This window comes from Nipponia nippon, unplaced genomic scaffold, assembly GCF_047370975.1.
Source record: "Nipponia nippon isolate SJK-2023a ecotype South Korea unplaced genomic scaffold, ASM4737097v1 scaffold_6, whole genome shotgun sequence".
Taxonomy (NCBI): Eukaryota; Metazoa; Chordata; class Aves; order Pelecaniformes; family Threskiornithidae; genus Nipponia; species Nipponia nippon.
The window spans coordinates 50140495-50157858 of record NW_028262380.1 but is presented as its reverse complement, the minus strand read 5'-3'; the positions used below and the strand labels follow the sequence as shown (position 1 = coordinate 50157858).

The 17364-nt window shown below is 40.9% G+C and overlaps 1 protein-coding gene across 5 annotated transcripts in view; it reads right to left on the bottom strand.

Moving 5' to 3' along the window:
* The window catches only part of TNKS (tankyrase), a 145423-nt gene that overhangs the window by 5570 nt on the left and 122489 nt on the right, over nt 1–17364 (bottom strand). The window contains exons 16-26 of one of the 5 annotated variants that reach the window (XM_087737102.1): nt 15089–15308; nt 14706–14815; nt 11916–12104; nt 10284–10557; nt 9575–9657; nt 6969–7089; nt 6267–6364; nt 4791–4865; nt 3464–3569; nt 2415–2601; nt 1490–1646 (exon numbers count right to left, since the gene is read on the bottom strand). In XM_087737102.1, the coding sequence (XP_087593228.1) occupies nt 1490–1646; nt 2415–2601; nt 3464–3569; nt 4791–4865; nt 6267–6364; nt 6969–7089; nt 9575–9657; nt 10284–10557; nt 11916–12104; nt 14706–14815; nt 15089–15308 (1620 nt within the window). Of the gene's footprint in view, nt 1–1489; nt 1647–2414; nt 2602–2897; nt 3101–3463; nt 3598–4790; nt 4866–6266; nt 6365–6968; nt 7090–9574; nt 9658–10283; nt 10558–11915; nt 12105–14705; nt 14816–15088; nt 15309–17364 lie in introns of those variants that run through there. The other 4 variants (XM_009474885.2, XR_015699864.1, XM_087737103.1 and 1 more) reach the window with 4 other exon arrangements.

Sequence of the window (17364 nt, the reverse complement as noted above, 5' to 3'; positions counted from 1 at the left end):
GACCCTGAAATGCTCACTGACTTGCCACGTGACCTGCAAATGCCTTTACTGGCAGTAAAATATTTGGCACACCCAAAGCACGTAACCCAGGTGTCTGTCCAGCATTTTCTCAAGACAGCTGGTAGGAGGTTCAGTCCTAGAACAAAGCTAACGTTGCTGGAGGGCAGCGCCCCATTCAGAGGAACCTAGACAGATGAGAGGAGACCGGGCCAACAGAAGCCTCATGAAATCCAGCAAGGGCAGATGCACTTGGGATGTACTAATTTCTTGTAACATTGCAGGATGGGAAGCAGCTCTGCTGAAAGGTGCTGGGGGCCCTTGGGTGACAGCAAGCTAAAGCAGAATCAACACCGTGTCCTGGCAGTAATAAAGACTATCAGCATCCTGTGGTACATCAACAACAGTGTAGCCAGTCAACTGAGTGTAGCGATGGTTGCCATTTATTCAGTAGTCACTAGATCACATCTAGACAACTGCATACAACTTTTGGGCTCTCCAATACAAGAAAAATGGCAACAAGCTGGAGCTAAGTTCCACGAAGGACCAATAAAATGGTCAGGGGGAGAGAGCACAGGATAAACAAGAAGAGGCTGAGGGAGATGGGCTTGTTCAGTTCAGAAAAGGGAAGGCTTTGTGGGACCTCATAGCAATCTTCCATCATGTATGGAAGGCTACCGAGAAAAGAGAGCCAGATTATTTCCTGAGCTGCGCAGCAGGAGAATGAGATTAATAAAACAGGGGAGGTTCCTATTGGATAGAAAGAACATGTTTTTTGCTCTAAGGATAATTAAACAAAGGAACAAGCTGCTGAGAGAGGCTGTGAAACACCATTCTCCAAGGCCTTCAAGACCTGCCTTGTCAAAGAAAGCCCTCAGCAATCTGCTCTGAATTCAGAATGAACAAGAGGCTGGTCTAGGTGACCTCCCTAAGGTTCCTTCCAACATGAATTTATTATATAATCTTGGAGCCATCCAGAGTAGTAAGCAAACTACTTTTCTAGAGTAAGGGTCTAGCTGAGTTATTCAGATTAAAAATCACCTCCTGAAGATTGTTATGCTACTTCAGCTGCCATTTAAGGGTAGTCTCTGGCAGACAGGGACACTGTCGTTGCTGTGAATCTGCAAGTTAAAAGCCCAGAATTCTCATTATCTACAAGAGCCCCAGAAATGCATGTGTTCTTGTTACTGCAGCAATGCCAGTAAAATGCAATGGGAGAACCAGTGCCTCCTGAGAGAAACAACACTTAACAGACTCTAGCAGTGCTGCACCGGGGGAATTAGGCAATTCTGCATCATGTAAATCAGGGCAGCTCAGTGGAAAGGAGGAGCATTTGCTGGCTTGATACAGTTCACTGTTTATTTCTACATTAAATGAAACAAATCTAACCAACCAGGCTATCACAGCACACCTGGTATGGAAACCAGTCACATCCCCTCTGCAGCTCCAAGATTTGCCCTTCCATAAACCCAGTCCTCGCTAATTCACATACCTGTTCTCCTCTATAGATAACATATTCAGCGTATGCAAGTCCATTCACGCTTGGCCGGCCAATAACAGAATGGTGCCCTGGAGGGGCATGAGCCATTTTCATTGTGCTGAACTGAAGAAAGGATTTTCCAAGGGTCACTCTACAGAAGAGCATTTGTCTAAAAGCAAAAAAAGAAAAACATCATTTTAAAATATCTTACTAGGAGTTGTATTCTTCCAGAATGATTTCAGACTTTTGAGTTTATTTTGTCACAATTAATTTCTCAAGGCTTTTTGGAGAAACACTTTTAGAAACCAGTTCTAAGGCTGTATAAAACCTGTCACAAAAAAAAAAAAATCTTTCTTGACATGCAGAAGGGAAAACACACACTTTGTTTAGCCATCACATGGAGGCCTGTTCTAGTTCATTTTATATAAAGCTGTTGAAAGAAGCTGATCTCTCTCTGTGTTCCTACCAGCAGGGTACGGACAAGTGTCAAAGTGCAAAAATCACATTGATCTACTCCAGTACAAAACAAAGGTGTTATTAAGTCCTGTTCACTACCTCCAAAATTATCTGATCCATAGTACAACACTGTACGGCTGACCACCACTTTGCACTGCAGTTTTGTTCTGAGAGTGCCTGGAGTTTAATTGCTATTTTCCTCTGACTCTTCATTTTCAAACTTGCTGTTTCAAGCCTCTTTCCTGAGCCACAATTCACTTTGATTTATACTCACTGTATGCTTAGATGTAATTTTTGACCTTTCTGTGGGACTCGCTGCATTTATATCCTTTTCTGTTCAGCCTTGACAAATGGAAAACTGCATTTTTCCTGCCATGACCAAGCTCAAGTGGCTATTCTTTCCCTGCAATTCATCCTGTGCCAGGATCGTAAAAACCAGCACAGCCAGAATTACGCATAGGGAACTCTGCTGGACTCATACCTGTGGCAGATGTAACAGGACCTGTCTTTGTGCGTGGGACAGCCTGTTCCTCCCCCTATCCCATACACATACTGGTTGCTTTTTGAGGAGTTCTCGGCAAAGTAAATTCCAGCTCCAAACATTCCTCCAATGTATGCATGCCTTTCATCAAATCCTTTGTGAATGATAGCATTAATAAAAGGAGACCCTAGAACAGAATGACATGAAATGATGTGTTATCATACATACTTGTTAAGCTCTATAGTAATACAGGATTCTATGTCAAGAGGAGCTTGTTTGCCTCAAATAGACCATTAAATACCAGAAAGCGTGCTCAGTCAGCTGGAAGGGGGCGATACCCAGCAGGATGCAGTGATGTGTGGGATTTATCGTTATATACCAAGATCCCACATGTGACTCATATTTCTTATTCATTTCACAGATCTCATTAAATGGCTTTCCCCCCACTCATATTTCAGAGCAATTTATCTTGTCAATGCACACCTTCTCCAGCAGTCAGTACTGGTTAAGATGGGGCAAGATGTCAGGACAATCATACCCCAAACCAATTTCCTCCACAGAATCACAGAAGGACCTAGGGCAGGAGGACCCTCAGGCGACTGTCATTTGTAGGCACTTCTGGATGCTTCTAGAGAACATCTTGCTGAAACTCATGGTTGCTTTTGATTCCTTTCCCTGATGGTTGCCTGAAGTGCCAGGGTAAAACGCTTTTACTGTGTGCTGCTCCCCTCTTTTAGAAGATAGTCTGTCTTTCTCACAGAAATGCAACATCCTCCCAGCAGCTTTACTGGAAATGACTAAGATATGGCTTAGCAAAAAACTTTTTTTTTTTCCTTTTTTTTAAAAAATATATTTTTATCTAGTGTAGCTTTTCAGATTGCAGTAACCACACAGACTAACTCCACCACCCCCACACCCCTGCATTTCTAGTGTAGAAATACAATTACTGTACAGGATGGTGACACAGTAACATTATCATCGCCTGGAGTCCTTGTAAGCTTTTTTTTTTTTAAAATACCAGTACATACATATAGAGATCACTTCCTTACCATGAAACAACATGCGTTCATTGTGATGATTATGATTCTCCTCTGAGACCTCCTTCTGTCTGTGACAGAATCTTTCCCGCAACTTCTTGTTCACGACCTTTTGAATCTGCAGTAGTACAACAGGTCCAACCATACTTCAGTTGGAATTGAAATGGAACATAGTTTCACAGAGTTTGCATAAATTTGACAGGGAAACTAAGAGTAAGACACATGAATGGCACAAAGAAACCCCATGGCTGTTCTGCACGCAAGGCTGAAGCCTTTCAAACAAGTCAGTAGCACATGTTACAGATGGTTAAAACTAGTGTGAAATTGCAGCCTAAATTCTCAGGTTTAAGCAAGACTTTCAGGCTGCTTCCCTCAGAGCCTGTAATACCACCAAGAACTACAAACTGACTGAAACTCCTTCCTTCTCTGCCTTGACCTCTGTTGAACAATCTGGGCTAGCTTTTTGAAGCTTGCTGTCTGGTTTAGGTTGAATTTTTATGAAAAGAAACAACTTCTGAGGAACGAAATTAGGAGACGTGCTGTTCAATCTGTCTTGAGATATCGTTCCAGACACATGCTCTAACACCACTGTGGTTTGTGGAAAGGACTTCACCTTTGGTTAAGAGTAGGTTGGAAGCAAAGTTTGCTTCAGGACATATGATCTACTGGGCCAAGTTGCAAAGGCTCTGCCCAGGCTCACTTTTCAAACAGATTACAGCAGGGGTTTGCTAGAGCTCAGGAACTGAGTTCTGTTCTGATTTCCTTCATTTCCTCCTCCCCCCAAAAAAGGAACCAGAAAGCGTACTTTCCCTCAGAAAGACAACATTCCATTTTCTGATATGCCAGGGCTTGTAAAAGGTGTTTTTCTAGTTGGCAGGGGCAAAGAAGAAGGTGTCAAGATCCAAAGTAGCATAGGGAGATAGAAACTTTTAATAAAAAATCATGCTCATCCTTTCCGCCTCCCCAAAAATCTCCTTTAAAAAGGCAAAAGACTACACTGAGAAAAAAATCTGTGCTGCAAAGTCAAATACAGAAGTTACAGATCTCTGAAATTAAATCAGGCTGTGAAACATAAGTCAGGCTCTTCACTAATTCTGTCTTCAATATCAGTTCTTCAGACTCCTTTAAGAGTACAAGTGGATACTTCTCCCTCATTCCATGTGCAGAGCACACTATCAGTCCAATTTTAGTATTTAGCACTTGCTTTAACTCGGCCTCTGAGTATTATTTCAAAAAAGAACTTTAAATATAAAAAAAGTGATCCATTAAACCAATTCTGGCTGCTTGCTTAAGTACCAACTTATTTTACAACACAGAATTAAGCGGTTTTGAAACTTACCCTGATGACATTGTACCTGTTGAAAATTCCGCCAGCATTTCCACCATCCCGATGCTCCCGGATTGTACTTTGCATCTACATACATGAACACAACTGAATGTTCAGCACACAAAGCTTGCTAGCAAGGCAAGTATTCATGCACTATCTCAGTATATCCCTGGCAACAACAGACAATCTTGATTGAAAGTTAATTAAAAGGTGTAAAAAAAAAAAAAACCAAAAACCAAACCCACAACTCAATTTTAAACTGAGGTACACCCTTATTTCTCAGGCACCCAACGCACTATGCTGTTCCACAATAGAGAAGTCGGATTATGCAATTATCCAATCTTGTAATAAAAATCTACATAGGAAAAGAGAGAATAGTTGTGCTTGCTATCAAAATTATACACAACTAGAAAACCTACTTTAGATTAGAAAAAAAAAATCTTTGAAAATGAATATACAAAAAGATCATTTTTCAAGGAATAAGAAATGTTTCTAGTGAGTACAGTTTGTATTTCTTAGTGATAGGAAAATACTTGCACTGTAAATTTTCCTATGTCATTAGCAGCCCCTGAAAATTTCAACAGTTTCATCCTGTCTTTTCCAGAGGTATCTATAGCTACAGCAACAACATCTAATAACAGCTCAAATAAATACCCCAATTTACTATAGCAGACAAATGACCTTTTCTGTCAGAAAAGTTTATACAAAAGATCTGCACAAACTCCAGTTTACAGTTACTAATCAATAATATTCCAGGCTAAACTGGCAGCAATCCTGAATATCTAGACTTTTAAAAAGACTCCAAATGCTTTTGTCCTACAGTGTAGAAACACTACACAAATAGCAAATGCACAGTAAAATGGAGTTTCTTCCAAAAACAGCTCTTCAGAAAGTCTCTTTTCTGTTATGATTTTTCTTTCAAAATGGTATCTGCTTGTAGTTTACTTAAATAAAAGAGCATCTGTGTGTGGGAGGCAAAATTACAGTCAACTCTCAATTATCCAAGAGCTGTTTATCTGGGTTACAGATTAACTAAGCCACTGAGACAAGAGAAAACAAGCTGGTTCACATGCAGAAACAGCTTGAGTACAGGGAATGCCTACAGACTTGCAAGGCCTTGATCCCTTTGTCTTCACTCATGGCTTTTGATTTTCACAGGTCCACCTATCTCCAGAAAGCTGTGGAAACCCTTGCTATGAGATGACATCCAAAACACAACAACAAAAAGGCAAAATTGGGATAACACTAAGTGAGCAAACAGACCACTTATTAAAAAAAATTGGCAGGACACAGCAAAATAATTTCCATCATTGCTCTATATAAAAAGACAAATGAAGAGCCCTAAACTTCATGTCAGATCTATGCAATTCATTCACCAAAGCATAATTTATCACTTTCAACATGCATTGCTTGCTTTAGCTGTGAGGGATTATAAATGAAAAGAGAAATACACTGCCACTGGAGCATTAAGAAAGGTACTTGCAATACCTCCTCTTCTACAGACTGATACTCCTTATCGTCAGGAGCAAGGTCAAGGAGAATGGTCCCCTGACTCACACAGTGGAAAGTCAAATAAGGATTGGTGCCTGCAAAGAGAAGGAAATAAAGGAATGAAAATCAACAGGAGAAAACAATACCAGCTCTATTTGTATCCAGCATCATCGTTATTCTTCTTAAATAACCCCAGTACAGCAGGAAATGCAAAATAAACACAAGGCAGAAGCAAAACCTTGAAAAAATGAAGTGCTTTCGTTAGCAGCAGAGGTTTTAAAAGAGAGAAGGAAAATGCATGTGGGACATAACTGCGTTTTATTGTTTCTGCTTTCAAGAGAAGCATCTGAGAAGTGTGGGGCAGCAAAAAACTCCATCAGGTCCACACTTCAGGATACAACTGGCCTGTGGGTAGGTACGTCTGGGTGAAACAGAGTCCCTGGAAAAGGGCACAGCCTCCACAGCTGCCTCAGGGATGTCCATTCTCTGGAAAGGCAAGTGATTACTCAGTCCTGTATCTCCTCAATATATTCTTTACCTGTCGCAAGCCACCCAGCCACCAGGTCTGCCAGTAAGTGCATTTTCCTGACATCTGGATTCTTTCAAGTCCTGGTGACAATGCCTACATTTACAGAAGGTGACTGCTGGGAGCCTGTTGTATGCTACACTTAGACTAAGCAGTAAAAGTGTCATATTTACCTTGCTGCCCTCCTAGAAGTCTCTCCACACCTTTTATTAATTTGTGGCGGTGTCCGTAAGCATTGATCCCAATTTCTTTAAGCTCCTCATGCCCCATGTCTGCCAACACATCCAGGGTTATCTGGAGAGGTGAAAGACCACAAAAATCACTTGCCAAACCTGGCCTGATTCCCAAGGCTGAAGACCCGTCAGTTCAGAAAATGGAAGGTATTCATGGTGCAACCAAGACAGCGTATATATTTTATGGTTTCCTGCACTTCTAATTGCTGCCACCTTCTGGCAAGCCTCTCCCTACCACAGGGCCATACCCAGCTGCTACAGCCTGAAGCTGTGCAAAACTTTTACTTCTCTTACAGTAGTTAAAAAGAGGTGGTTCTCACAGGAGGTTGTCAAAAACATTTTTATTTATGTAGAAGGAGGATGCATGCAAATGCTGGGACAAACCTGGGAATATTTTTGAAGCAAAGTTTCACATTGTTGTGCAATTCATTATTTTCACTACACAAACAGAAACGAATATTCTATAAGCTTACTAATAAATGTTAAGTGTGCTTCACATCAACATTATTATGGTGCATGCTGTTACTGTGTGTATATATCCATGTGTGCACTTGGATGTGTATCAAACCAGTGTGTCAGCTATGCTCAGTCATGCTCAACTATTTCACTATTTTTGGAAATAATTGACATTGGAGGACACATATAACTCATCAGTTGGTTGCCATATATGAATACATCTACAATCACTTGATAAGGTTTTAAATTTCAAGGTCATGGAGATCATTGGTGGAAGCAGAAAGGTAATAAAACATGATGTCAAATAAACATTTTTTTAAAGAACAGGAGATAAAGGCTAAGTAAAGGTACATATTTTTATCACTATAAAGCAATGGTACACTGAGGTGATTCTGAGCAAAACAGAAATATTTCATCTGGAAGAGATAATTCTATAAAATCTACTTCCAAATTTACACATTAAATTAGAATGGGAAGCTCAGCAAATAATGGGAAATCGTGCAACTTGATTCAAAAGAAGCTGTATTGTTAGCACAACTGGACTTGCAGGTATGAACTCAGTCCACTACAAACTGGATATCATTAATTCAAAAGAAAGCAACTCAAGCAAGGAATTAATAGCTACACTGAACATCTGTCCAATTGAGCAGAAAACAACCCTACTGGGATTGCTGTGGAAAAGCCACTGAAGACATTCATCACGTGCAGCAGAACATTAAAAAAAAATACAGAAGAAACCCAGATATTAGAAAGCATCAGGAGGAGGCTAGAGTCAAGGTGAGAAAGTGCACATGGAGGCACTGCAGTGCTTGGAAAAAGCAGCTTAAAACAATAAGCTTAAGGAAGGTGAACTTGTTTTCACTAGAAAGAAACTCAAAAGAGGGGCTAAACAGTTTCAAAATAATAATGAATACAGTGAATCCAATTTGCATTATTAAATCTTATTAGCAGGGGAAGATCTTAAAAACAGGTTAGGAGTTAAGGAAGCAAAAGTAAAAAAGAAATGTGAGTAGAATATAGGTTGGTTTGAGGTTGGTTTGCTTCTTAATAGCACTTCCAAATTAAAGAAAAGAGCTTATGCTTCGTATATAAGAAGGGAAAAAAGATTATATGGCATTTTAACTTTGGGGAGATACCTCCTGTATCGTTTCATGGAAACAGTTGGAACTTTTTTGTAAGCAACACATTACATTTCAAACGTTTGTTGCCTGACCCTTCATAAAAGATTAGCAGCAGAAGCCTGGGGAAAAAAATAACCATTAAATCCAGCCTCTTGCAATTGTACCTTTCATTTCTACCACTGTGTCCATCTCGCTCATATGAACAAATCATCTATTTAACTGTAACACGTTAAATTTAAGAAACGGTACATAAAAAGAGTCTACAAATGCATTAGAGGTACTTCTGCTCTAAAAAGTAACGTAAGTTTGACAAACTGTTACATTAGTTATATTCTTTTCATATATTGTAAATTATTGATAAAACCGCAGGGTTTTTTTCCCCATCTCTCAATTCCATTTGAAATTTGCTAGCCCTGCAAAACCCAGTTAATACTATAGTCCTAACCTGTTAGGAAATGCAGTTTCTGCATTCTCTAGTGTGACTACACCCTGGTGAACTGGATTTTTATTTCAGCTTATCGTCAAGCTGGAGGGTTTCCTAGGTCTAACCCAAGTGTCACATGCAGCACTACAGATGGCAAAAGGCTTGTTTGGATATCAAGACTGCTGAAGGACAAGTGCAGGTAGCATTCCAACCTAACTTTATTATAGCCATCATGTTCAAAGTTCACAAGGTCCAATGTAACTCTCGGAATACAAGCCAAATTGGCAGTCATCTAGTATGTATAAAAGTGAAAGACACTGGATATCTGAATTAAACAACAAAAGAGATTTTCACAGGTTTCTCAGCTTCACCATAAAGTATCTGGCGATCCATCTGCAGTTTTCTTGGACATACTTGTTTTTCTGTAGATGTGAAGTTGGGTTTTTTTGTTTCCCTTTTTCAATTAGAGAATGAAAATGTCACTCAAATTTATTAGATTATTCTATCTTTTAAACATCCACACAGAGATGAGACTTGCCACTTACCTGTTCTGTCTCAAAGATGTCCCGAAGGTGTTCAAGACCCAAGCTTTTTAGGAACTGGGTAATGTTCATGTCAAGACCAGAAACTATAAGAGAAGAAACAAGTCATTATATCCTATGCAACTGAATTTAAAAAAAAAAACAAAAACAAAAACCCAAAAAACAAAAACCCAACAAAACCCAAGCAATACCACTGATTCTCTCAAAATTTCAAACTCTGATTATTTTTACAATCAATTTGTCTATGTCTCTAATAAACAATCCACTTCCACTGTTCCCTCCTCAGAATCAACTATTAAAAAGCATAAACCATCTGTGGCAAATACAGGCTCGTATTGCAAAGAGAAGGAAAGGAAGGGTGGGTGTATTTTTGCTATGTAATCACCTAGATGCTGTTTAAAAAGCCTTAGCAAAATCCCCCGGCCATCACAATCTTAATTCCTTCATCAAAATAATTCTCATTGGATTTTCTGTATAAAATCAACAGCAAACATCTGGGCACCTAATCAGATCTGCCTTTGTAGTCAGACCTAATTGCTGACAGCAAACATAGATGACGAGCCAACAATGCTCCTAGCAGAGCATAAGAAAAGAGAGCAAGCATCAGAGACTTTAAAACATAGATAACAGTTCAAGCTGTACAGTATTTTCTGGCTAGTCAGAAATCCTTTTCAGATAAAGCAAGGCCTATTGTGATACTAAGCTACTGTACTTCTGGCAATGTAAACTTGTCCAGCAGCAAATGCACCTTCTCCTTCCTTCCTTTCAGTTCCTGCTGCTCCATCACCAGCATTTGATGCCCCTCCTACAGCTAGTTCTGCCAGCGGCCCAGTGAGGTTATCTATACTGCTGGCAGCGGAGAGGCAGGACGGCGTAGATGCTGGTGAGATCAGGGAGGCACTAACAACAGTAGCTTGAGGCTTAAAGCATGTAGGCAAAGCTTCTGGAGGCATCGCATCTATCAGCAAAGCTCGGATGTCATCAGCCTGAAAAACAGAAAGAACATTCAACATGAGGTTCTATTATCACAAGTCACCAATCTCTGTAAAGAATTTTTCTTTGAATATGTTTTAATTGATTGCTCTCTTCCCCCATTAAAAAGAATACTGCCAACTTTTGTAATATGGAATTCATGGTTGCAAGAACATTCTGATTCACTGCTCAGACATAGGTGAATCGGGTTCTCCGCATTTCTAAAGGTATATAAGAAGGTACATCTAATTTCCTTTCTGGCAGAATGACTTTATAGGTGTTAAAGCCAGGAAGAGCAATGCAGCAACTCTATCTGAAATCCTTCACAACCTAAGCCAGGCAATGTCACCTCATAATTCCTCTGTCAGGCTCAACTTCTGGTGAAGTATTGTGCTCTGGATCAAGGTTTCAATGGAAAGACTACCACTGCCTTTGCTATAATCACATCTTATAGTGTTATAATAGAAAAAAAAAAAAAAAAAAAAGACAGGAGCTACAGGATAAGTATGAACTTAGCTAACAATTGGATTTAGCCTTTGTTGACTAAATTAAGTAGGACCCTCATGTTCAAGAATTTCCTCCTTGCATGTTCTGGTAGAACATGATTAAGACATGCTTATTTTCCCCCAGAGAAATCAAATAGTTTTCATATCCCTCACCAGAAAGCAAGTTTTCTAGAGCTCAGATTATTCTGGAGGATATTTCTTGAACTCTCCATAAATCAATGGCCTTCAAAGATACTTGCACTATAACCAGACACAGCATTCAATTTGGTTGCATTATCTATTCCATCAAGACTGGTTAACCTGAGACATACAAGTTCATGTAACCTTATTAGGTGTTTAACCAGCCGCCACTAACAAGAAAGTTTCTGGATGCCAGTTATAGAAAAAGTTTGATAGCCACCTGCAAATCTTAGAAAATTGTTTTGGAGTTAGACAAAAAAAAGAACTGAGGTAATATGCAGGCACTGAGCATATTCATCCTCTAAATGATCCCATTCCTCTAAAGGCCCATCTGATTTTCCTCCTAGGTTCAAAGAAATCATCACCAACAGTACACAGATTGACTATCATCGGGGACATTTCAGAGAGGTTTATTTCTGGCAATGAGGAGACTGATCCCAGGAGTGAATCCTTAAAAGCAGAAGCAAACCTTAAATCACAAGCCACGTTAAGGTCTCAGACAAAGGAAAAAGCCTGGACCCATGGGTAAAAAGTCACAAACAGGCACCCTGGAGATGCTCATCTACCTCTACCTCAGCACAGTGAAAGCTGAGGACTGCTGATGCCATGAAGCCATAGAAAGCCATTTAATATGCAGAGCAAATCCTCCAGAGCAGCCTCTGGCTGGCACGCTAACATGAACTTACTGTTGCCAGGTCCAGTGGTGTCTGACCCTCTTGATTCTTCATGGTTGGATCTGCTCCATGAGCTAACAGCAGAGCACAGAGCTGTGTCCTTCCTTTTTGTGCAGCTTCATGCAATGGTGTGAATGCCCATTTATCTGTTGCATTTACGCATGTATTGTACTTGATCAACAGCGCTGCTATATCCACATGCTGGAAAACACAAGAACGTCTTAATCAACATGACAGTGGTAAAACACGTTATTTCCTTTTTCGTGCTGGAGGCAATGGTGCTTAGAGGCCCCTGTAATTTCTCTTTCCTTTAACTCACTTCTCTGCTTCCTGTGTCTATGTAGCAGCACACCTCTTCAGGTACCACTTTATACTGCAGCTCCACGGTCATCTCTATCTGTGCCCTACCAGATGATCCACCAGCACATGTATAATTGGCATCAGGCACAGAATTGTGTTTCTGCCAAATCACCCCAAGTACATAGCATGAAGTTTGTGTCAGCTGCAGGAGCAGACATGATACTTGATACAGCATAAAACTGGTAAGAGTTAACTGTCAAAATATTTGTAGAAAAATTTGAACTGGCAACACAAATTTACAGGGCTGCAACATTTGTGATATGATACTAGAAGCTCTAAAGATCAATGCGTTGTACTGCTGAGCCACCGCTTAAATGTCTGTACACAGAAGTTTTCGCTGCACTTTATTTTTTTCTTGCCATTTCTTGCAAGACTTTGAACCCATCTGTGGCAGCACAAATTTGTTCTTTCTCCAATCATATTTTACGAGAGAACTGTAACTGATAAAACGCATTATGAGTGTCATAAGGGACAACTGTTTTACATGGGCTATAAAAGTAATGATCTTATAACCCCACGCTTCAATAAATATCCCATCCTCGAAGTCTCCCAAGTTGAAATAAGAAAACTGGCAAATAAAATTTTTGGCTGCCTCTGACCAGTAAAATTACTTGTGCAATACAGCTAAGAAATAAAAAAAGCAGGTAGTCAAAATGAGTAGATAGGAGCGTGAAACACTGAAATTGTAAGCAGAAGTGCAAAGACTTGCCAATGGATTTCATTTTTCCTCTCAATAGCAATTAAGTGACTCTCAGTAGCTCTCATAAAAGGGCTTGCTCTCTGAATAAGTGTGGTTTGAAAAGACTGCCGACCTTATTTTTTCTCTCTGCCAAACTTTTAAAGCATTTGCTGTTCCTGTGACTTTACTGCCCCATGAAACCCTACTGAGGGACACGCAGCATGAAGTGCTGGGTGGGAGAACTGAAGATACTTTGTGAGGAAAAGGTTGAGCCTGTGAAACCTGCCAGCTATGAGCTTGTGAAACCAGTACTCATTTCTTCTCTACCTCCCATCACAGAGATCTGAACGGGCTGATGACAGCTCAGAGATAAGTGCGGCCTGCCACAGGAAAGGTATACAGCAACTCTTAACTAAATAAGTTGATGGAAAATCACCAAATACTGCCTCATTAACTTCTCCTAGAGAAACTAAGGCAACCAGACTAGATTGGCATTATAATTTTTAAAAGTGATAACCAGCTTGAACCAATCTCTACCATTTCCCCATGCCAGTAAGGAATGTTTTGCCTTCACATAAAATGTGTGTTTTGGTTTCCCGTGCTTGAAAAGAATGAACACAATCATGGCAACAGAATATATCTCTAGATCTAAGCAACATCCTGGGAATTTAATACTTATGGCAGATGCTGATGAACAATATTGCTTGGTATTGGGACCCAGTATCATAAAAGAATTCTGCGTTGCATTTCTAAACCTTAAGCAGGATTTGAAGCTTTATTCTCTTTAGGATACCGGGATCCCAGACTGATGTAGAGAACCAACGCAAATGATGCAGGCTGAGTTTCATTGATACGCTCTCCTTAAAAACAAGGTGAACACTGTACTTTTTATTTTATTTGGCTCTCAAATGAAAGCAATTGTGGTTCTACTACGATCATCTCTCCCAGATTTTGCTCTTCTTGTGCCAGGGCCACGTAATAACAGACAAAGCATATCATGAGACCATCAAAAACACTACTTCTTGAGCTTCATGTCCTCTGTCTGACCATAAGCTCACTGCCAGGAGCTTCTCAAGCACTGTCTCTGTACAATTATTTGCAAGAGATTTCTTTCTTACCTCATCCACAATTAACAGCTGCTTATAAGCGATCTATCAGGCATCTGTGCAACTGGCATGCACATAGATGCTTCCTCCTATGTGGAGGAAGGAGGGCCTGCCTCATCCAAAATGGTTTGAATCAGCCACTGCAACCTCACTGCAGCAGACAGCTTGCCCAGGAGGACACCCATACTACAAACTAAGTAGCCCTTCAATACTTCAGCTTTAGCAATAGCTCCCCACCAGAGATCAGTTGTAACAGACCTCCACTTCCCTGTCATCACCTAGACATGATCCCCTGGTATTTTTCTCTTCTTTCCATCCGAGTCTTTCAGTGACAACTTGAGGTCTTTTCTGTTTCAGTAGTCACCCCAAATTTAACACCGTTCAATGCTGTGCATCTGCTTGCCTACATAAAAGCTATGTTCTAGTGATCTTTCCAAACCACAGCTTTTAACTGCTACAGCACACCTGAATCTGTGTCTTATTTAGATCTGTAGGACTGCAAAGAGGACTCACAACAGCAGCTTAACCCAACAAGTATTTCATGCCATCAAAACCTGAATTATGTTCACAGCAAGACAGCTGCAAAATAACTGGCTTTGGATATGACTTTAAGGAGTTCCTTGTTGGTCTACTCATGGCAAGAATGCCTGCACCTACCCCATAGGATGCTGCATTGTGTAGGGGGATTAATCCTCCTTTGTCCTGGGCATTAACATCAGCACCATGCTCAAGAAGGTATTCAGCTACTTCCAAATTGTTGTAACCAGCTGTAGAAAAGGCACAGAAGAGAAATTGGGTATTAGGAGAGCTAAACTAAAGAAAAATTATTAGACAGAAAAGCTAAAGCAATTTTTTGACTGCAAAAGCTCCTCTTTCCTAGTAACCATATTACCTCCTGAAATACAGCTGCCATAGTTAACAACTCTCTGTACAGGACAATCCTCTGTGAAACTCTTACTATACCAATCCTGGTTTTGGTGATTAACCTGTGTAGCCCTATCATAAATATAGAAGCCTTCAAAACCTGGTGAGTCACCCACCTGCAAGATGTAGCGGTGTTGAATTTCTTCCCTGGGTGTCTCTGCAATTTATATTTTCTTGAGTACATAGCTTCTGCACTCGTGCCAGGCACCCCTTCTTGGCAGCATCTAGCAAGGCAGCGTCTCCTCGCAGTAAGTCCTGGATATCTGTGTCTCCTTCTTTCACCAAATCTAGAGGAGTGTTCCCATCTCGATTCTTTTTTGTTGGATCAGCTCCATGCTGCAAAGAGCAAAGTGGAATGCTACTGTCATAACCATGAGCAGAGCAGTGCACGTAAGTGTGTCACTATTTTGTGGCCCAAGATAGGAGGCGGGGGATTTTGCTGACCTGCCATCATGACGTAACAACTATATAGATTAGTAGGCACATGAGAATAAATCCAGGAGGCCGAGGCCTAAAGCACTCGTCTGCAACACAGCTGTGTCAATCTCAACCCCACAGGCCAGAATGGCAGCCCTCTGCAAGAGCTGCCGCTGCTCTACTTGCAACTGACGTAGGTTCAGGAGCATATTCTGCATATAGCTATACCCTGCTGTCACAGCAGGTGCTAAAGAAAAGCCACCTGCAAATACCTTGCCGGCCAATCCTTCCCTTCTCCTGCAAACTGGCTGGCAGAGGTGTTTCCTCAGCACACCTTTCTGAGCAAGTGAAGCCAGGCCCCAAGTTTCACTAAATGCCACACTGCTATTGAAAGGCACTTGTTTCAGAAGGGAACTAGAAAAAGACTCTTTTCTAGTATTTCTACACTTTCTAATAGATAACAGCACCATCTTAAGCAGTTTACAGATCCTAGAAAGCAGTGAAGAAAACATTTTTGTGGGAAAGTGGATTTGGATGACTGCTGGAATATATCTATGCTGGTAAAGTGTGCAGATCAGCCAGTGATAAGAACACAGTACTGGAGCACGGGACAAGGAGGGGAATATACATCTACATACAGCATATGGTAAGAGTCATGCCCACACACAATTTTGTGGGAGGACAGCTCCTTCCCTGTTCACTCCCAGCAGCAGTAGGAAAAACCAAAGATAGATAAGGCAGAGGCAGCTGCTGGCACCACAGTTCTCCGGCTGGCCCCTTCAGAATAATCAAACACAGTGGTCCAACCCTTGCCAGCAAGTCTACCCTGCCATTTCTCACCGGGGATGCCAGCAAAGCCGTGTTAGTGTGAGCCACAGGGAATGAGCTGGGGATGGGGAGAGCAGAAGGAGTTAACTGCCTGTATTTGGAAGCCATACAGCTACGCTCAGGGTGTAAAGGGTAAACAGCAAGGGACAGAGTATTGATTACACAGAACCAGTTCCACATCTGCGGTGCTTTTGGGAAGACAGCATTCTTTGCACAAAGCCTTTTAAACTGCAATGACTTCTTCAAGATACATCCTTAGATCCCTTAATTTAAAACTCATCAAAATCGGAACTATTCAAATACTCCCCAGAATAAATACCTAAATGAAGATGCAGTCTTGAGACTCCTTCAAAGGCACAGAAACAAATGAAGGTGGTAATTTTAAAGAAAGGTGATGAAAAAAGAAAGTCTCTCTAAAATGCCTGTACATTTTTGTTTCCTTCTTCAAGCAGACCAGGACAGAAAGAGCGCAAGTCAGGAGGAGTCAAGCTCAACATCCACGGCTCAGCAGAGCTGACAGCACTGCCAGCTGGCATAAGAGACACAGCAGGAGAAGCCCTGAGCAAACTGCAGCGTGAGCACATATCCACGGACACCCAGAGCCTTTACAAAACTGTGTCACCTTAAGGGCGTATTTAGCTCTTGTGCAAGACTGATTTCAAAAAGAAAGATTTCAGCACTTTTCTATTTCCTGTCGTACATCCGTTCAGGATCCTTTGAAAACAAAAAAACGGCTACATTCCCAGTGGAATGATCAGAAAACTCCAGAGACCTCCGGTGCCTATAAAGTAATACTATGCTTGAGAGATTATGAGCGCTCCTACAGCTTGAGCTAACATCTGTATTCAGGGGTTACTAGTGGGGCCATCATGCCTACTCCACAGACATCTCTGAATATCTTCTGGTTTCTACTGCAGATGTGTTTCAAACTGATGTGCCACCCCCTCTGAATGCTTTTTTGGTAATCAAGTGAAATAATTAATGAGATAGGAGGGAAATATAGGGGCTTTGCAGCAGCAAATGAAGAGAGAAGTGGATGGGGAAGAGCCTCATCATTTTAAGACTATCCATATTCTGAATTACTCTTACTTTAAATGCTGTGCTTCAGAGGGACATGAAGCAGGTAAGGCTAAAACAGGAAACAGGA